We start from the raw sequence: 18,397 nt of genomic DNA on the forward strand, positions 1-18,397 counted from the left end.
ATTGAATAGATTTCCCTCTTGCACTTAATGTCTCGAATTTTTGTAGTTAATAGGGCCATCCACAGTGACAGAAGCTATTTTCCCCACCACCACCACCCAGGTGAGGTGGTTGGGAACTGCAGTCATGGTCAGCTGCTTCAACAAGGCATCTCCTCCCCATGTAAACTCTGAGGCTTGTTACGCTAGCGTATCTTAATATGTCCCATCGGATTCCAGCTGGCTAGCGTAAGACATGTCATTTAGTTACTCCGTATATGCAAAGAAGCGTTGAAATGCCATGCTGGAATTACAGTGCAGTGCTTCTTGCTGGGTGCTCTGAAAAGCCTGCTAGAAGGGTATTTTCGGCTCCTCCTGCTAGTCTTAAATTAGGAAAGGATGTGAAAGATTTTTCTACTCCGTGATGCAAATCTCAAGGCCTCAGGGACGTTGTGCCTTCAGAAAAAGGCAGAATTTGGTTCTTAACGTTAACTGAGATCTGCTCATTGCGCTTGTGAGGATGGGGAGAGAGGGAGTTTTTTGTGTCAGTTTAAGCTCTCCCAGTTTGTTTAATCATCATCCGCTCCATGTGATCTGGGCCTCTTTGAGTTCCACGTCTCTGGCACACACTGCTGCTGTATCAAAGAGAAATTATGAATGGAGTGAACTGGTTTCCTGGCACTTGGGAAGCCATCGAAGTTTGTGCTTAACCGAACAACCAGGCTCACTAATGTAATACAATATTAAATACGCAGCAGCCTAAAATAATTTCTGTTTGTAGGAACAAGCCTGTTTTTGTTTGTTTGTTTTAGCATGTCATCTAAACAGTTACTAAGCAGAGAAAAATAACATTTTGAAAAATTATTGGCCTTCTAAGGAACCAACTAGGAACGGGTAGAGTTTAACTACTACCTCTCACCTTTTTTAGCGACAAGTCATTAATTTCCCTTTGATATTCAGTGCAAGTCTGTTCCAGTTCCCAAGACATATGCTGTATGCCCTCGAGGGGGAAAGCAGTTAAGAATTACAAGGAGTATTATGCTTCATAGAAATAAGCAACCTGCTGAAGTAATAACCTGCTGTGTGCTCCTAAGTCTCTCTGTATGAATCAGGGCTTTAAACTGGTGACTGATATATGAGGAATATGTCATCTTTGAGATTAACGAGACAGCTGCACTCGAGAGAGCAGGAATACATTTATTTTCATGTTCTGTAGCACCGACCTTCATGCAAGAAGATTCAGATTTGAGTAACCATGTAAACTGTTGCCGCAGTCCTGGAGATAATATGGCACTTTTGCTGAGACGGAGCGGGGTACAGGTTTAGCTGAATATACTGCATTATGCTGTAGCTCTAATAGCGCAAAGTCTCATTTCCTAACTGTATTAATTGCCTGACATGTCTTTCTGAGACTTCTTCCATTGCAGAAACAGTCCATTTAAATGAGTCTTGCATTCTAAATATCGTAGATAACTGTTCGCTATAATAACTTCTGTAGCTTTCTCTCAGCTGGATAAGTAACCCTGACGAAATGGTTTTTCTGATGTTTTAGTAGCTTGTGGTATAGGGGCAGTTCCTGCTATGGAGTGGCGTCTCGTTCTTGGCCACTGGATTTCATACAGACTGGTTTGGGAAGAGCTTGGGAACACAGTCATTCACTTTGAAGCGCTGCTGTGGATCTATGTTTCATGCCTGTCTGGACCCAGGAATTCAAACACTGTCTTCTGCATTAACCACTGGACTGCCCTCTTCCTCAGTTAATTCTGTACCTGTGAAGAAAAGCACATTTGAGGAGGCAGATGCGTTGAAAACACACATCAAAGTATATGTTTTAACATTTAATTACAAATTTACCTAGTGAAAAAAGTTAGTGTTAATTAAAGAATCTGTGAGTATTAAGATTTCAGAATTTAAAGTTCATGTTGTTTGGCTGCTAAATCTTTTTTTTTTTTTTTTTTAAATAACTATTCCTTGAGATGTTCAAAGAGAAAGTAAAGAGCTAATGCATCTACCTCTATATAGCTGAAATATTTTTAATCCATAGTGAAGAGTGGTGTGTTACAAAGCAGTGGAAACCACTTTGCATTGTGTGCATTCATAAAGAAGCGCTCATTAAAAATGCCTTTTTAGTCACCACCTGTTATTTGTTTAATATGATGGGTGCTTCGCTGCAGTATTGTATGATTTTTGTCATCCTTCTTTTACAAAGTGCATTATTCATCACTTTGAACCATATGGGCAGAAATACATTCTGGACATCTGATTTCTGTACTGGCCGTTCCCTGAGGACAGACTCTAATGTCCGTGTTTATGACCAACGAGTGAAGCCTTTCGTGTCATCTTTTCATGAAGATTTCATACCTTCTGCATACCAAAGATGCAATTAGCAGATTCACAGCTGTGATGCTGCAAGGGGGCTGTACTTGATTAGGCAGCGAAGGCCTCTTTGCTCAAAGGAATAAATAAAAGCAACTATTTTGGGGAACAAGGGAGAGCTTTCTGCAGGTCCTGTGTCCCACACCAACCCTGCTTTCCCCACGGTGGGCATGTGCTGGGGCGCATGTGGAGCGAGGTGCATGCTGACCTGGTGCCTGCTGTGGTGGCCTGTCGTCTTCCTGTGCTGGGAGTGATACTCAAGGGTCTCCCTTGTCAGAATTTCACAGAAACTGGTAAAAGTTTGACTCGTCTGCCCCCTCCTTCATAAAAATCAGTATGAAAAATGCCTGTTGACATGCTTTCATTCCCTTTCCTTGACTGCTCCAAATCTTCTCCAGTGTACGTGTGTAACTGGGAATAAAGAGCCCGATAAAATGTGCTGCAGCGCTGCAGTTCAGCGCTCTGGCTTTTTTTTTTTTTTTTTAACTTTAACTCAGTGTATCTTCTCCGCTTTGGAGATACGATGTTTGCATTTTGCTGTCTCCCGTTTCTCTTTCATGCTAGCAGTATGTCCCGTAATACTCGTGTGAGCGGTACACACCAAGCGGAGTATGTGTATAGTGCACTGCAATATATTTTCTCTTTATAGGAAGGGCCAGGGAATGAATAGATGGCAGCGTGTCCTTTTTTTTTTTTTTCTCTTTCAGTCTGGTGTCAAATCTTTTATTTAACACGACCAGCAGGCAGGTTTCATTCTCATTCTTCTGCCCTGCGCGCGTCTCTCAAAAACCTGCCCTACAACCTGGTGTAATCAGCAGTCTGCTCACAGGAGGCCCTGAGTTTGAAACAGCAGGAGTTTTGCAGCTCTGAGCTGAATGGTGTTGGCAGAGCTGTTTGAAGAAGTTTGCTTAGTTCCTGCCCACATTGTGCTGAGCCAATTTCAAAGGGGCTGTTGCCTCTACCTCGTGAGAATGACTTTCAGTCAAAATTCACAAGGAATCATGTATCTGCTAATCTGAAACGTGGCAAATGCTCTTTTTATTTTCAGTTTCAGTTGTGCCTGTTCCTGTATCACTGCTTAGAGAACGACGTCAGTGACTGCAGATTAGCTTGGGGGAAATTCTGGTTTTTAGTACTGTGTGTTAATGTTCACTAGTAGATTTTGGAGACCTAGCAAATCTTCTGCATATTTATGTTGTCAGTAGAAATTGCTTAGCTTGGAGATTCAAACTTAAATGTGTGATCTTCTTTAGCACCTTGTATTTACTATGTGTCCTAGTGTTGTGGAGATAACGAACATTGGCTTATGCTGAGATTTAGAGGAATGGTGAATTCTGGTAGTGCTACTGAGGTGCCAGAGCATCAAGACTTGCACTCAGGTACTGCGTTATAACGTATAGACTCATAGAATGGTTAGAGTTGGAAGGGACATTACAGATTATCTAGTTCCAACCCCTCTGCTGGATTTTCTCTGATTATTTCCTCCAGGTAGTAAGCATCTGTTTCTCCCTTTAAAATTAGTGGGAGCTGCGTGTTTTCTGAGCACTGAGAAGCCAGACCATTAGTTCAGATGCTCAGCTTCAAAACATGAACTGTTACTTAGGTTTAAGGAGCACAAATTGTTTTACTGTGCCATTTCTTTTGGTGAGTGACTGAGCTAATTCCCATGGAGCTCCAGTTTCTGATCGGCCCATTCATCACTCAGCCAGTTCCTGATGCTCTCAGCAAAAAACAGGTTTGTCGAAGTAACTCAATGCCTCCACCAAAGTCTGTTTAAACAATGATGCAGGGCCATTTTTAATAAGTTATGTGAAAAGCTGCATGTAAACCAGAACAAAAGAGTCCTTACTCCAGCACTTAACATTGTCAACATTTTGGGGTTTGCAGCAGACCTACCATTGCTCCTTTCCTCTTGTATGGCTTGATCTCCTTGCCAAGGTTTTGTGCTTCACCAAGGTGAAGGGTGTAAACGCTCTCTGCTGATCAAACAGTGCTTGTGCTGCCTTTCTCTGGTTCTAGTGCCCCTTAAAACTTCCTCTGAGGCTGCTTCTAGGAGTCAGGCTTCTTCCAGGCCACCGAGGAGGTTTGGCATGCATTGAACGCTGCTGGGCTTAGATCTGCTGCTCAGGAGTTGCAACAACAATACAAACTTTTGTGTAATTTCTATTTTTACAGAGCTATGCAGTCCAAATGTGCTAGACCGGAGGAGGTGTTGCTGCTCTCTGCAGCCTGAGGCTTGAGTCGCTTTTGCCTGGAGCATATTTCTGGGGATTTACCTTCCCCTCCTCCGCTTTCAGCCAGTTGAGAGGCCGGCCCATCACTGTGGCACTGCTCTTGTTTTGTGATCTGGCTGATAGGGAGCGCAAGTCACTCGATTCGCCATATTAAGTTTCCCTCGATTGTGTTGCTTAAATAGTAAACCTGAGCTCTGCTGATGTAGGTAAGGGATAGGACCCACATGTGAGGCAGCTTGGAAATGGCCCAGAAACGATTGCCACCTTCATGCGCCATTAAAGGACGCTGAAGATTAAGAAGTATAGTTGAAAAATGACACTAGTAATGCAAAAGATTTTTGGTAGTGTGCGTAGTTCTGCTTTTTCTGCCTGTAGCCAGAGCAGCTCCTTGTGTCTGCGGGCTCTTGCTCGTTTTGAAACACTCGTGACTGTTTTTAAGCTCTTCCTCAGTAAATACGAGGTCTTGAGAGTCACTTTTTCTTTCAGTTACAGGTGAGGCTTTTGTATGAGCACATGATAGATGAGATTCGCTTTCAGGAAAACACATACCGTCACAGCTTAAGAGGAAATTGTGTTTTGTTGACATAAAAAATCCAGTGGTCAGAAGCTTTAAAACTGGCATACCAGGAGTATTAGATGTTAATCTTTCCTGAATGTTAATAATAACATAGTGACACAGCTTACCTCTGTTTCTGTGACACATGGCATAAAGACATGATCTTCCAGGATGCAACTGCACCCTTTACATCTTTTCTTATGATATCATGGATATTCCCAGGGTGTTGTATACGTTAAGTTTGCCTTGACTGCTGTTGAGTACTGATGAAGAAAAGTCTACTTTAAAAATACACATCAATTATTTAACCAGATTTTCTCCATCAGAAGCTCGCCATTGCGGCTTAACTCTGCCTGAGCTGTCTGCTAGGGCCGTTGTGAAAGAGAACTCTTAAATTGAGGTCTGCAGTATGAGGCTGGTGGGGGAGCAAGAAGTGTAAAGCTCTGCTGGGTTAATTAATGTTAACAGTTATGAGTTATCTGCAAGATTCACAGTAGATTACACAGATTGTATTAAGCGGGGTTAATCAGTCATTTTGATTACTTAAAGGAGCACTGCTAAGGAATGGCAAGACTGAAAATTCTTCTTGAGAGGGTGTTTGCACGTGCCAGTATACCTATGTATGTGAATGCATGGCCTGGGTCACCATTGGTAAAGAAATTTTACCTAGCAGCTAGCACAGGGGGACACTGGCTGTTTCCTGTTCTGTGTGTAGGTGAAATTGTTGGTAGTGACTTTTCCTTTTTTTTTTTCTTTTTTTTTTCCCCATAACTCTCTTTCTGCTTGAATATGGAATATGAAATATTTCCTCTGCTGTGCAGTTGCGATAGTGAGGAGATTTTTGTTATCCTGCGACATTAACTGCTGCTTGAATTGTGGACTCATTGTGGCTCGGTGGGTTTTCACCATTAGTTTTTATTGGCTTTCTCTCTTGCACATGGGTGAAATAGAACGTGGAAGGTGACTGGGTTTTTTAAGTGTATAGAGGATGAATCTGTCGTAAGGGAGGATTTAATGATTGCAGATTTAAAACCTTAATGTACCACAGCACCTTGTGTTGTGGTTTTCCATGCTTGTTCGAAATGTTTGAGTTTTCATTTTCACTCTCTCTCTCCTTTTTTTTTTTTTTTTTTTTTAAAAAGGAAGTATTGGAGCAACTCTTTTTTTGTGTAATTTCTCAGAGTCGAAGTAACTTGAATAACTGAATTTTCCTGACCCTGAAAGATTAACTTTAAATTTTATCAAGTACACAGTATCACACTTTTTCTTTATCAGTTTGGCAGACTTTTTAGTGTTGTGTGTTTAAGAAGTTTGTTGCTGTGTGGTGTGGGGTAAAACTCCCAATGCTGTCGCTGCTGAGCCATGGGACTCTGAATGTTTGAACGTGGGACAGTTTTATGTATAGAAAATCCAGTGGTGTTTCCAGAAAGATTTTGATTGTCCCAGGTTTGAGCAGGTGTAGTAATTCCAGAGTAATAGCAGGGAAGAGTAGCAGAAACTTAAAGATAATGCAGAACTATATGTGTATATGTATGTGTGTGTATATGTATAGATATGTATGAAGACGATCAGAGGGCTGGAGCCCCTCTGCTGTGAGGACAGGCTGAGAGGGTTGGGGTTGTTCAGCCTGGAGAAGAGAAGGCTCCGGGAAGATCTTAGAGCCCCTTCCAGTCCCTAAAGGGGCTCCAGGAAAGCTGGGGAGGGACTCTTGATTGAGGAGTGTAGCGATAGGACAAGAGGAAATGGTTTTAAACTGAGAGAGGGGAGATTTAGATGAGACATTAGTAAGAAATTCTTTACTGTGAGGGTGGTGAGCCCCTGGCCCAGGTTGCCCAGAGAAGCTGTGGCTGCCCCATCCCTGGAGGTGTTCAAGGCCAGGCTGGACAGGACTTTGAGCAGCCTGGTCTAGTGGGAGGTGTCCCTGCCCAGGGCAGAGCGTTGGAACTAGGTGATCTTCAGGGTCCCTTCCAACCTAAACCATTCTATGATTCTATATAGATACATGTGTGTATATCCATTTCTTCTAGAGCATAGTGTTTCTGTTACTATGTGGTGCCCAAAAGGCGGGGGCAACAAGTGAACTTGGCTGAGGTGGGGGTGGCACAGGGTGGGACCCGGTGTCCTGGGCTGAGAATGCAATGGGGCTGCTCCAGGTACCCTCTCGGACCCGCTTGCCTTGGGTGGCTGCTGAGGGCTAAGCATCGTGAAGCAGCATCCCTTTTTGTCATGGTAGCTCCAGTCTGGCAGTTTACTAAGGGATCAGATGCTAGTGAAAGGTCTCCTTGGGGTGTGACTGAGGAGGAGGCTCCCCTGTCACCTTCTCGGTGGCAATAAGTTGGGGAAACCAGGGAGGCTGTTCCTGGCAGCCTGACCTGGGCATTGCCTGTGCGTTATGCCTGACCTGGCTCTGCTGAGGTGCAAGTTATTGGCAGTAAACTCTGTGAATAGCCAAGTGTCAACTGTAAATGACTCTGTCTCCTCCCTGTAGGTAGCTTTTCCCTCCTCCAAGTGGGACACGCTAACTCTGCAGAGAGAAAGGTTGTTTGCTGTTGAAAAGAAGTAAGTGTAGAAAATCCAGAAAGGGAATGATGGGAGGCCCGGAGGCTATTTTGAGGACATGGTCCCCATTTCCTCTCCCATTTTATTCACTGTTACCACTGCTAGTTTGCATGGTCTCTCTCCTCTTTTTTTTTTTCTTTCTTTTTTCTTTCCTTATTACAACTGCAGCACAGTGCTAATGGGAAAACTGGTGATTGACATGGTAAATGCTGGGAGTGTTTTCTTTCACAAGGGTGCTTGGAGTTACTTTGGGATTTTACTGTAGCTTCTCCACCTGCACAGTGCAAGAAGCATTGACGTCGAGTTACTTTGGGATTTTACTGTAGCTTCTCCACCTGCACAGTGCAAGAAGCATTGATGTCCTTCGGAATCTGTTGCATGTTACTTGCCTGGGGCAATCTATTGGCTAGAAAAAGAAACACCACTCTATGTTGGTGTGTGGAAGAACCATCTGGTCTGACTTGAAGCTTCTCCCTTTACCCACCTCAAGAAAAAATTTGCAGGCTGTTGCTACAGCGGCAGATCTGGCTAGGAACTGTCTGGGTGTTTCTTGAACTTGTTGATATTGGGTAAATTAGATGATGCTGGTAATGCGGTGATACGTGTGCTCTAGTGGCAGAGATTGTAGGTTGTTTGTTTGTGGTGGTTTGTGATTTATTTATTTGTATTTTTTTTGGATGTGTGTATGGTTGGACTCTGATCTCAAAGGTCCTTTCCAACCATGAAGATTCTATGATTCTGTGTTGAGGTAATGATGCTGGATATAAGTCCTGCTTCAGAAGAATTAGAAAGCTCGTAACATTAACCGGCAATGATAGCCCTTAAAGTTTTCTAGGAGTATTTGACAGGGGCATCCCTGAACTGCGAGGACTCTCTCTCCACGTTACTGATATTTGAGTTTTTAGTGCCCTTGGTAACTGGTTGGTAACAGGGGTTTGCCTGCAAGAGGGAGGTCTCAGTGATGAGAAGATCAGGTTGTTGCAGGGGATGAGCGAGAAAGCAGATGAGTAGCATATGTGAGCTCCTTTTTTTTTTTTTTTTTTTTACCCTACAGACGTTATCAATAAAAGCTTTCCCTCCCTGTACTTCCCCATCCTCATCACTTGTCCCACAGCATCTTACTGTCTGGACATCCCTGCAGGGTGGGATGGCTTTTCCCTCTACCCTTGCTGTCTTCCCTTCAGACCAGATGAAAACTTTCCTCTTCTGTAAATCCAACATGGATTTTTCCATGGTTGTCTGCAAATGCCACAAGGACCTCTCTCTTGCCCATGCTGCTGTCCTCTGTTGAAGCTGGATAATAAACTGATGGCATAGTGACTGTTTGTGTGCTTTCTAAAACATGCATTTGTTGTTCAATACTAAGTTGCCCATAAGCTGCTCAAGCACAAGAAGGTTTAAGCTTGTTGGAAACTCATGGTTAAAAATCTTTAGATAAGCTTTTGGAAATTACTTTTAAATAAGCTTTTGGAAATTAATCAGTTTAAATTAAACTTAATTATTTTTTTTTCCTTCACATTGATGTACATGTTAGGGGTTGCGGGGAGAGGGTTGGATTAGTGCTAACAGACCATTTGCTGACTTCTCTCGCTGGTATTCCTCAAGCACTGTCACAACCCTTTTCTTTGCTGGGAGAAAAAATTGTCTTGGGATTAGAGTTTTTCTTGAGGTTAGACTGAAAGTTTTTCGTGCATTTCAAAATGAGCAGTGTTGACCAATAACCTACGTGTTTTATCCCATAAAATCTCTGTTTGGTCATCACTGCCTGAATGCTGCCCATGTATTTACTGTTATGCAGTTTCTGAGTGTCGTTTTCTGCGTTTCTCCAGTACCATTCATTCAAGTTTCTCGAAATGGTTTACCAATGTAATATGAATTAAATCTTGTTTGTTCAGGGAGTATTATCCTGGAAAGACTGAGCACGTTTGTGCTTGTTTCTAAGCATTTAACTACCCTTATATTTGGGCAGCTCCAAGGGTGTTTGGACATAGTGAAGGCGAGGCATGGCACCTTCTGCTAACAGTACTGTTCTCCAAGCTGACCCCATGGCAATCAAGAGGGCTACTGGGACAGTAAGGTGTTACTCGGCATTAATAAGAGTGGCAGGGGTAAAGCAGCTTGTTTCCTTTGGGGACTGATTGACAATTACAATTAGCGAGTTCCTGCTTCGAACAGGACGCAGGAGTATCAGGTTAATAAGAGCCAACCCGGCTGTTTGTTTTACTTCTGTTACCATTACTCACTGATGAAATTTGACTCATACACTCACATTAAGCTTGATCGCATCTGGTAGGCCTTCTGTTCACTATCAAAATATTGTTCATAACAAGGAATTCTTTGTGTGTGTCCTCTCCCTGCTTTATTAATTTTTTTCCTAGTTTCACTAATTTGTTTTATTACTTAAACTTTGATGGCTTTGATTTGGCTTTTCAGTATTTGTACTAGAGAACCTCGAAACGGTTCTTGTTACACATGCCTCTGTGCTCTTCTGGAATTTACAGATTATTTTAGAGTTTTCCCTAAGATGCATCATTCTCTTTCAAGCAACGTTTATGCTAATTAATGACTTGATGATGCTGGCAAAAGTGCAAAATGTGTGTACATTTAAACTATGTAGCCTCTCCTTATTATTTGTCTTCGGGAAAGCAGTATTGCTATGATGTGTAACATATTCCTACATCTTCCTGTCTCTAACTCCTTTGTATTCCTGTATTTTCGGCTGCTGCTGTTTGAGGCATTGCGTTATGGTGGTCACTCCAGCGGTTGGCAGCTGCTTTGGAGTTCTTGGTACTTTTTCAGAGGCGGGGACTTGTATTGCGGTCTTGAAGTTGCAACGCAGATCTGTAGCTCTGAACCTCTAAATAAGCCCCACAACTCACTATATGCTTGCCTGAGGCTAATTATTTTTGCACTTCTTCATGGCAGTGTAGAAATTGTAGTAACAAATTCAGTTTTATGTGAACTAGTATCGTGTGCCCAGTTAGGTGTTTACTGTGTCTGTTCCATATAAACAAACCCCCAAGTTTTAGAAATACTTGTAATAAGAGAAATGGTAGAAAACACATCTTGTGTGTAGTTTTCCTATAAATACTTTCATTGGGTTGGTGTATGTTTCTTAATGGGAAGCTGTATTTTAATATTGTAAATTTTTTCACTCCAGCGATTGAGGGCAGTGGAGCAGAGTTTGCACCTCAGAGCGCTGCATGGCTAATGTGCTTTGGTATCAGGGATCAGTGTTAAAAGCTGAAATATAGTTGCTCAGTTTTAGAGTTTGACGTGAAAACTTCTGGCTTTATTATCCCAGCAAAACAGGCTCAAACTGTGTATGGGAAAACTTCAGCGTCTTTGGTGCTGGGTTTCAGAGAATTCAGAAGTCTGTTCTGATGGCCTGTGGTGTTTCTTTTTAATATGTGTTAGGTTAATTTATTATGGTCCTTAGAGACCACCACAGATTAGCTGGAAGCGTGTTGAACAGATGGATTGCATTTTAGCTGGTTATATTTGTAATGCCAAGTGACAGGCCTTTAACACAGCACATTTCGTGTTCCCTGTTACTGCATAAACCACCCCAGGACAAATCTGAGGTGAGATAAAATAGAAGTCAAGAGTAATTTGTCTGGATACTATTATAAACATGTAAAGTCACTTGCATGTGATTTGAAGAGAGAAGTTGAGGATAAGTCAATAGCCTTTTTATTTTCTGCAAAGTAGGTAAATTAGTCAAAGGTGCTGCTGGCAATAAAAGCAGGAGAACACAGTGCTCCACAATTGGATTTTCTCCTCTCTGGGTCAAATCAACATTGCCACTAGGCACAACCACAGAGCTGTGTGTTGTATTAACATAAGTGATTCATCTTGGAGTCAGTGAAACTAGGGTAGGAAATCTGCTGCTATGTAGCCATTGAGCATTTCATTTCATATTTTAGAAGTAAATGTACATTTTTGTACTTAGTTTGATTAAAATTTTTTAATTATTTCCTCTGCAACTGATAGATGTGGGGGTGGCAGCGTCTCCATTATTTATTCCACTGGGCTAGAAGTAAAACTAGTTGTGTCCTAAAATACTTTTAACTTTTTTTATAAAAATACCTGTATTTAAATATACATATAACCTTTGTTATGCAATGTGAACAATGTGCACTGTAAAGAATTTGAATTGATCTTCAAGCAAACGTTTTCAGCAGGTCTTGCCTTGCTCGCCTTGCCCTCTGTTGTCTGGAGTGATTTAGTTCTGTGCCAGCCTGGAGCAGTTCATTTAACCAGTTCATAAAGCAGCGAGAATGTGCACAATGGATCACATTATAACCATGGAATCCTATTTTCATTTCCTTCCTCTGTTGCTTGTTACGATTCTTTTTCATCAGCCTACTGATGCCTCGCATATATTTTTCAAGCTCTCTGTTCCAGGGATGTCTCACTGAGTATTTGTACAGCTTGCAGCGGGTGAGGTTTTGCTCCTGGCTGGGACCTCTGCACTTCTCTAATACAAACAACAAAACCTGAACTGTAACAGTGAATTGGGTGGATAACTGTGCATGGGTCCATTCTAGGTTTTTTTTTTTTATATGATACTCTATTATGTGCCATCCAAATTGCATATGTGTGATTTTTATTATTTTTTTTAATAAAACCTGTTTTTACATGGTATATTTCTACATCGAGTGTATTCCTGTCATTTGGTGGGTTATCCGCACCCCGCACAGGCTGAGTGTGGCTAAGACTAGGTATGATTCCTTCACATGCCCTCCCACTGAGATTCCAGTCTACGATTGTCAGAACTGATTATTTTCAGCAGATGAAGCAACAGTTATTTTAGTGGCTTTTGGGCTTCCACTTGAAGGGTCTTTAGAAGTGTGTTTTGTAATTTGCTGGTTTTCAGGGGGAAAAAAAAAATCCCTTTAAAGACAGCTAATCCTCTAGTCTGTCACATAACAAATGCAATTGTTGCAGAGATGAGCGAAGTTCTTAATCAAATTTTGTCATGTATATAATGTGTTGGCAGGGAAACAGTGAGTACTGAGTCACATGCATAGTGTCATCAGGCGTGCTCGCGTGGTAAGATGTACATGGAAAACATCTCCATAAAAGATCTGTTTGCGTTTCACTTCCTTGTCATTCCCCTGCAACTACTTGTTTCATCTTGTCTAATCTTTTATGGGACCTTCTTGAACAGTTTAGAGAATCTTGCTATTTCCCTGACACCATTAATAATTCCTCAGATAATCATAGCAAAATTAACAAAAAAAAAAACTTGAAAAAATTGTTTATATATGTGTCGGAAGATGAATATTTTTTTTCTTTTAGAACATAACCTCCTTGTCGTAGGCTGCAGAATAACTTGTTTTCATTACTATTCAAAAAAAAAAAGGAAACTTTGCAAAAAACATATTTGAAGACCAACCCTTGTGTCTCAATTTGCTGTTTAAAGTATGTGTTAATGTTAAAACTTGTTCATTAGCCTGAGTATTCACTCTTCCTTAGAGTTCTTATCCCACAGGAGCTTGAGTTGGGTTGTCCCTTGGACTTGGAGTGCACCTTGCCTGGGAAACGCAGCTCGCATCCTCTCTTTGTGGCAGCATCCAAAGGGACGTGAAGGTGCGTAGGGATAAAGCTGCCACCCCATCCCAGTGCTGGGGGGCTCTGAGCTGGTCGGTGCAGATGGCCCCTGACTCCTGCTGAGACCTTATCTAAGCATGTAGTCTCTCCTTGAGCAAATGTTTCCCACTCTGGGGGTGTTGGTGAGATCAGATCCATACTGAGGTTAAGGGAGGAAGATGTTGGCTCTGCTGAACTTCCCCGCTCCATTGGCTGGAGTTGCTGCTGCAGTGTAAGCAAGATTCCCTGGCGAGGTAGTGTTTGCTCTTGCTGGGATAACTAAAGCCGATGATGGTTTTTCCTCGTGGGCATTTTAAGTAGGAAAGTACCATTTGGCTTCCAGTCAGCTGGGCAATTAGCATTTTATAGCCAAGCAATATACTTAAATGGAATTGCTTGGCTTGAGCATTGGATTACAATGGCCGGTAGACCGCCGCTCTTCCTACATAATTTATTTAGTACTCACTCCTTGTTTAGGATTCAGGCAGAGGTTAATTTAATTCTGCATGAGAAGCTGGTAGTTACTCTACACTAATGCTGTATTGCAGCGCAGGGGCAAGTTTTTGTGTAGAGTTTGTATTTGCCTGGTCTCTCAGCCGTGGAAAGGACAATTTTCCCTACTCCTTTCCAAACGATGCATTGTTTGCAAGGGCCATTGACACGCTTACATTGGCACTTAAAAATCCAACCAAGAATAATACTTTAAGACTGTTTTATTCCATGCTGTTGCACGTGGATCTTTAAGAAGCAAATGTGTATTGAAGTGTAGTATGGACCAAGGAGACTTTGTTCCTACAAAATCACAAGGGGCCCGGTTACCCCGTTACAGGTAAATAAAAGGTTAATATGTGACCACAGTGACTGGAGAGCGAGAGCTGCCCCTGCACCTCTTCGGGTGATCTGAGACAGAGCAAACGGTGTGTGTGTGTAATCTTGGAAGGATAAAAAGAGTAGGTAAAATGTGCCTCCGCACTCCAGAAACGAGTTAGAAACTTTTTAGATGGAGGGAATGAATATGTTTGTTCATGCTTTTAATAAGCCTAAGTGCTTAACTCAGTGCTTAGAACTTTATCCTGAATCTTGTACATGCCTCGATTTTTCCTAAAACCCTTGACTGCTAGAATCTGTGTGGAGGAATTTTGTCTCTTTTTTTTTTTTTTTTAAGCTCCTTTTTTAGCAAAGTGATTGCAAAGAGCGTGCAGATGTGAAGTAGTTGTGCAGTAGGGGCTTAGATGCTAGAAGGCTGCTAATGAGAGCACAGAATTTATTTATGTTTAACCTCATGATTTCTAGGTAGTTTTTGAATCCTTGGGCACTCCAGGACTGGCACCCTAGCTGCTTCCAGCCAAACTTCCCTCGGCGCAGGCAGCGTCTCTCTTGTTGCCCAGCTCCTCTGCAGGCAAACACAGCAGGCACAGTAAGCAAGGACCCGACACCCAGTTTGCCCATCCCTTAGAAGGCCTCCCGCTCCATACAGGGACACTTAACTCTGCACGCAGAAACCTTTGTGAGCTTTATCTACTGATCTGGCTCAAATAGCATAAGACTGGGCTGCCAATGTTTGTATTTTGCAATCTAGAAGCATCCATTCTTGCAACCATCGCTGCTGTCAAAGGAGCTGAGATTTTGGACAAATCTCTTCAAGCTTATGATATCCTGATCTTGTAGAGGAACATTTCAGGCACCTACAGGTGCTGCACTAATGCCTGAATTAATTCAATTCAATTAATTGAATTGAATTAAGGAATACAATTGAAACCAATTGAATTCAATCCAAATCAATTGGTTTGAATTGGATTCCTTAAATAACGCTTTGATACTAACATTATTTTTTTTATGGAAATCTCAGTAGCAACAATAAAAAAAAAAAAAAAAATGGGAAGGGGGGCAAATGATAGTCTGAGGGAGGTAATTCCTGACTTGCAGTAGCCGGCCTCCGAGTTGGTTAGTGGTCTAGGTGTAAAGCTAGCAGCTCAGATACTAATTGTTCTCATAATCAGGGAAATTGTTACCATATGTTGTTGCTGTAACCTTTGCTGTTTTAACCAAGCTTTAGTTGTGCTGTGAAAATGGTTAAAAGGTTTCTCACAGGAGGAATTAGGGTTTTTCTTTGCTTGTACAGTTGCTCTCTGGAGTACCGTGGGGTTTGTGGGCTATTTAGTGTTTGAAAACTCGGCTTTGCTCTCCAGCAGCTCCTGCCTGGGCATGCTGCCCCTAGCTGTGCTGGTCCCCTGAGGAAGAAGGACATGTCCATGTCATCTCTGCCACCGCTGCAGTGTCTCGCAGCTAGGTTTGATTTTAAGCATAACAGCATCCTTTTATATAATACAATAACTTGCTGCCCTTATGGGGAAATGTTGCATTTTATCTTCCATTTCTTTTGCTGGCTGGGCTTCAGCAGCATGTTAGGTTGGACTCAATAATCTTAAAGGTTCCCCCCCAACCTGGACAATTCTGTGATTCTACGTCCAGGTTCAGACGGTGTCCAGTGGAGCTGATCGGGTCCGTGAAGCCCTTTGATGCTTGGTGCCATCTGAGAAGCTCTCACAGCCCAGCTCCCTGCCCGAAGGCCAAGTTTGATTTCACAGGGGCTTCGTGGTGGGATGGTAAGACGTGAGGGGAGCAGAGATGCCAGGCACAGCATTTTGCTTGTCAACCTGTGTTACTGCTGCTTCAGATAAGGAAGACAAGAAAAGATCAACAGGCAGATAGAAGTTGAAGAATTCCTGATTTGCTGTTAGGGGAGGGGACTTTGGTTGTGTTTCCAGATGTGGGATTTTAAGCCATGTGCGTGGGACACGGTCACATTATCCCAGCTACTGAGTCACTCACTGGGTGTCAGCTAAGCCTTATTAACTTTCTGTGTTTTTAGCCTGGACAAAATCTGAGCTAAATTCATCAGTGTCATTGTAAGAGTTTTCAGTTAACACGTTTTATCTTGCACTTGTAGCTGTGTGAGTGGATGGTTCACTGGTACATCTCCGTTAACAGACCATAGTTTATTAAAGTGAAGGGACTTTGTTTCTGTGACTCACTTTCCTTATCTTGAAAAAGGAGAGTGATGACATTGACCTTCCTTTAGAGTGTTGACACCCACAGTGAGCTGCACTGTGCAAAGGCTAGGTATTATCATCACAAGCACTAGTCTGAAGGTGAAGGTGTTTAGAACAATAAAGATCATTATCTGTTTAAATAATTTAGTTTAAAAATAAACAGGTCGGAGTATCACCTCTTGCAACAATTTGAATCTTTCAATCCGAATTAAGAAATGACTCTTTGCAGGCTCGGGGCCATTTCTGCTTGTGTTCGGTGACTGTCGGATTCTTGCCAGAAAATACTAAGTTCAAGCAGCTGCGAGGGCGTTTGGTCGTGGCTATGTTGGATGGTGTACTCAAATAATTTTACAGAAGGAGCTCGTGGGAGTGTTAACGGCATAAAGGTTAGCTGTAATGTCTTTTGTGTCTGCCAGTTAAATAGCTAGCGATCTGATGATTACACAAAGACAACGCAAATTCCTTATGCATTCCTGCCTCAGTGCCGCTCCACACGCTGGCTGACTGGAAGCACAATTCTTTATTTTATTTTTTTTTTTTTTGCCATGGAAATTGCTGGTTAAAGCTCAATACTTCGGTGTATGCAAATTCTGATTTTTTTTTTTTTTTTTTTTTTTTGGTTTAAAGCCTCAATGCCATGCTGTTTTGTCATAGCAAGATATCGCAGTCTAGCCCTGTGCTATTAAATCCGGTAAATTTTGCACCTGTAACAGGGTGCAAGTAAACCTTTGTTTAGCCATGCTCAAATGCACAAATTCTAAAATGCATTTGGCTAACGACTCAGTGAATGCTTCGTTCGCATTAGCCAAACTTCACATCGTATGAAGGTCTACGGAGCCTTCTTTCTTAACAGTACCAAAACCCCTGTGACACTGAGATATTTCTGCTTTATCCAAAAGAGAAACTGCGGAGGAGTATGTTTTGGGTATGGATCAGAGGACAAAAAATTAATTATGTCCAAAAAAATTTATTTTTTTTCTTTTACAGTATCCACTCTGATTACTTATCAAATGCTGCAGGCTCACTGAAGTATTTCCTCTTTCAATCAGGATTAATTTTCCTCCTATGGTAACTTTGAAAGGAGAGAAATAACAATGGGGTAACTTGGAGGGGGAAGTGTTTGGGTGAATGGGTGATTGTTTCGGGAAATGCATTTCTGGGCTGCAGCACTTCTTCCCCTGGCTCCCAGTACTCTGCCAGGACCAGTGCCTCTGCCCTCTCGGTGGCCTGGAGGTGGGCTGGGAAATGGAGACAAGCAGGGAAACAGCGCCTGCCAGACATTTGGTAGAGTTGTATGTGCAGACCTTTTGTTTCCTGAATACCAGCACAGTGCTTTAATTGCACAACTATTTTCCTCCCAGGCTTTTTAAGTGAAAGAAATACTTGCCTGCAAAATGTTTTATTTGGATCGTCACAAATGAGTGCTGGTAGCTGCAGGTAGATGCTAACAACTGTACTCCTGTGGTCTTTGTGTTACTGGGGTGCACGGCTGAACGTATTACCATGCAGAGTCCCCTTTGCAGTGTTTTTATTTGTCCACCTTTGAGAGGGTAGATTTAGATGAGATACTAGGAAGAAATTTTTCACTCTGAGGGTGGTGAGCCCCTGGCCCGGGTTGCCCAGAGAAGCTGTGGCTGCCCCATCCCTGGAGGCGTTCAAGGCCAGACTGGACGGGGCTTTGAGCAGCCTGGTCTGGTGGGAGGTGTCCCTGCCCAGGGCAGGGGGGTTAGAACTAGATAGTCTTTAAGGTCCCTTCCAACCTAAACCATTCTATGATTTTGCCTGCCCCAGGGCTTGTAGCCTTTCCTGCCCCTTAAGCCTGTTCTGTCATTTCAGAGTAGCTTCAGGCAGCTGATGTTTAAATATTGAATCTGACCAAGCAATGCACCTCCCTTCCATCGTCACCCCCCAAATAAAAAGACCTTTAAACAAGGTTCATGACATACTTAAATCTGTTTTACTCCCCATTAAAAACAATGCAAACAAATCTAGAACTTTAAATCCAGTTTCTCTCAGCACTGCAAGATGTCTGTTCATAGCTTTTCCCC

The 18,397-nt window shown here is 42.4% G+C and overlaps 1 protein-coding gene across 4 annotated transcripts in view; it reads left to right on the plus strand.

Annotated features, from left to right (window-relative positions):
• CCDC88C (coiled-coil domain containing 88C) overlaps positions 1-18,397 on the plus strand; it is a 100,100-nt gene that overhangs the window by 21,437 nt on the left and 60,266 nt on the right. The window contains exon 1 of one of the 4 annotated variants that reach the window (XM_074584208.1): positions 16,629-16,735. The exons of the other annotated variants lie outside the window; for them this stretch is intronic. Within the exon in view, the coding sequence (XP_074440309.1) occupies positions 16,679-16,735 (57 nt within the window). The 5' untranslated portion in view covers positions 16,629-16,678. Of the gene's footprint in view, positions 1-16,628; positions 16,736-18,397 lie in introns of those variants that run through there. 4 annotated transcript variants of the gene reach the window in all.

The sequence above is a fragment of the Larus michahellis genome, chromosome 4 (assembly GCF_964199755.1).
Source record: "Larus michahellis chromosome 4, bLarMic1.1, whole genome shotgun sequence".
Taxonomy (NCBI): Eukaryota; Metazoa; Chordata; class Aves; order Charadriiformes; family Laridae; genus Larus; species Larus michahellis.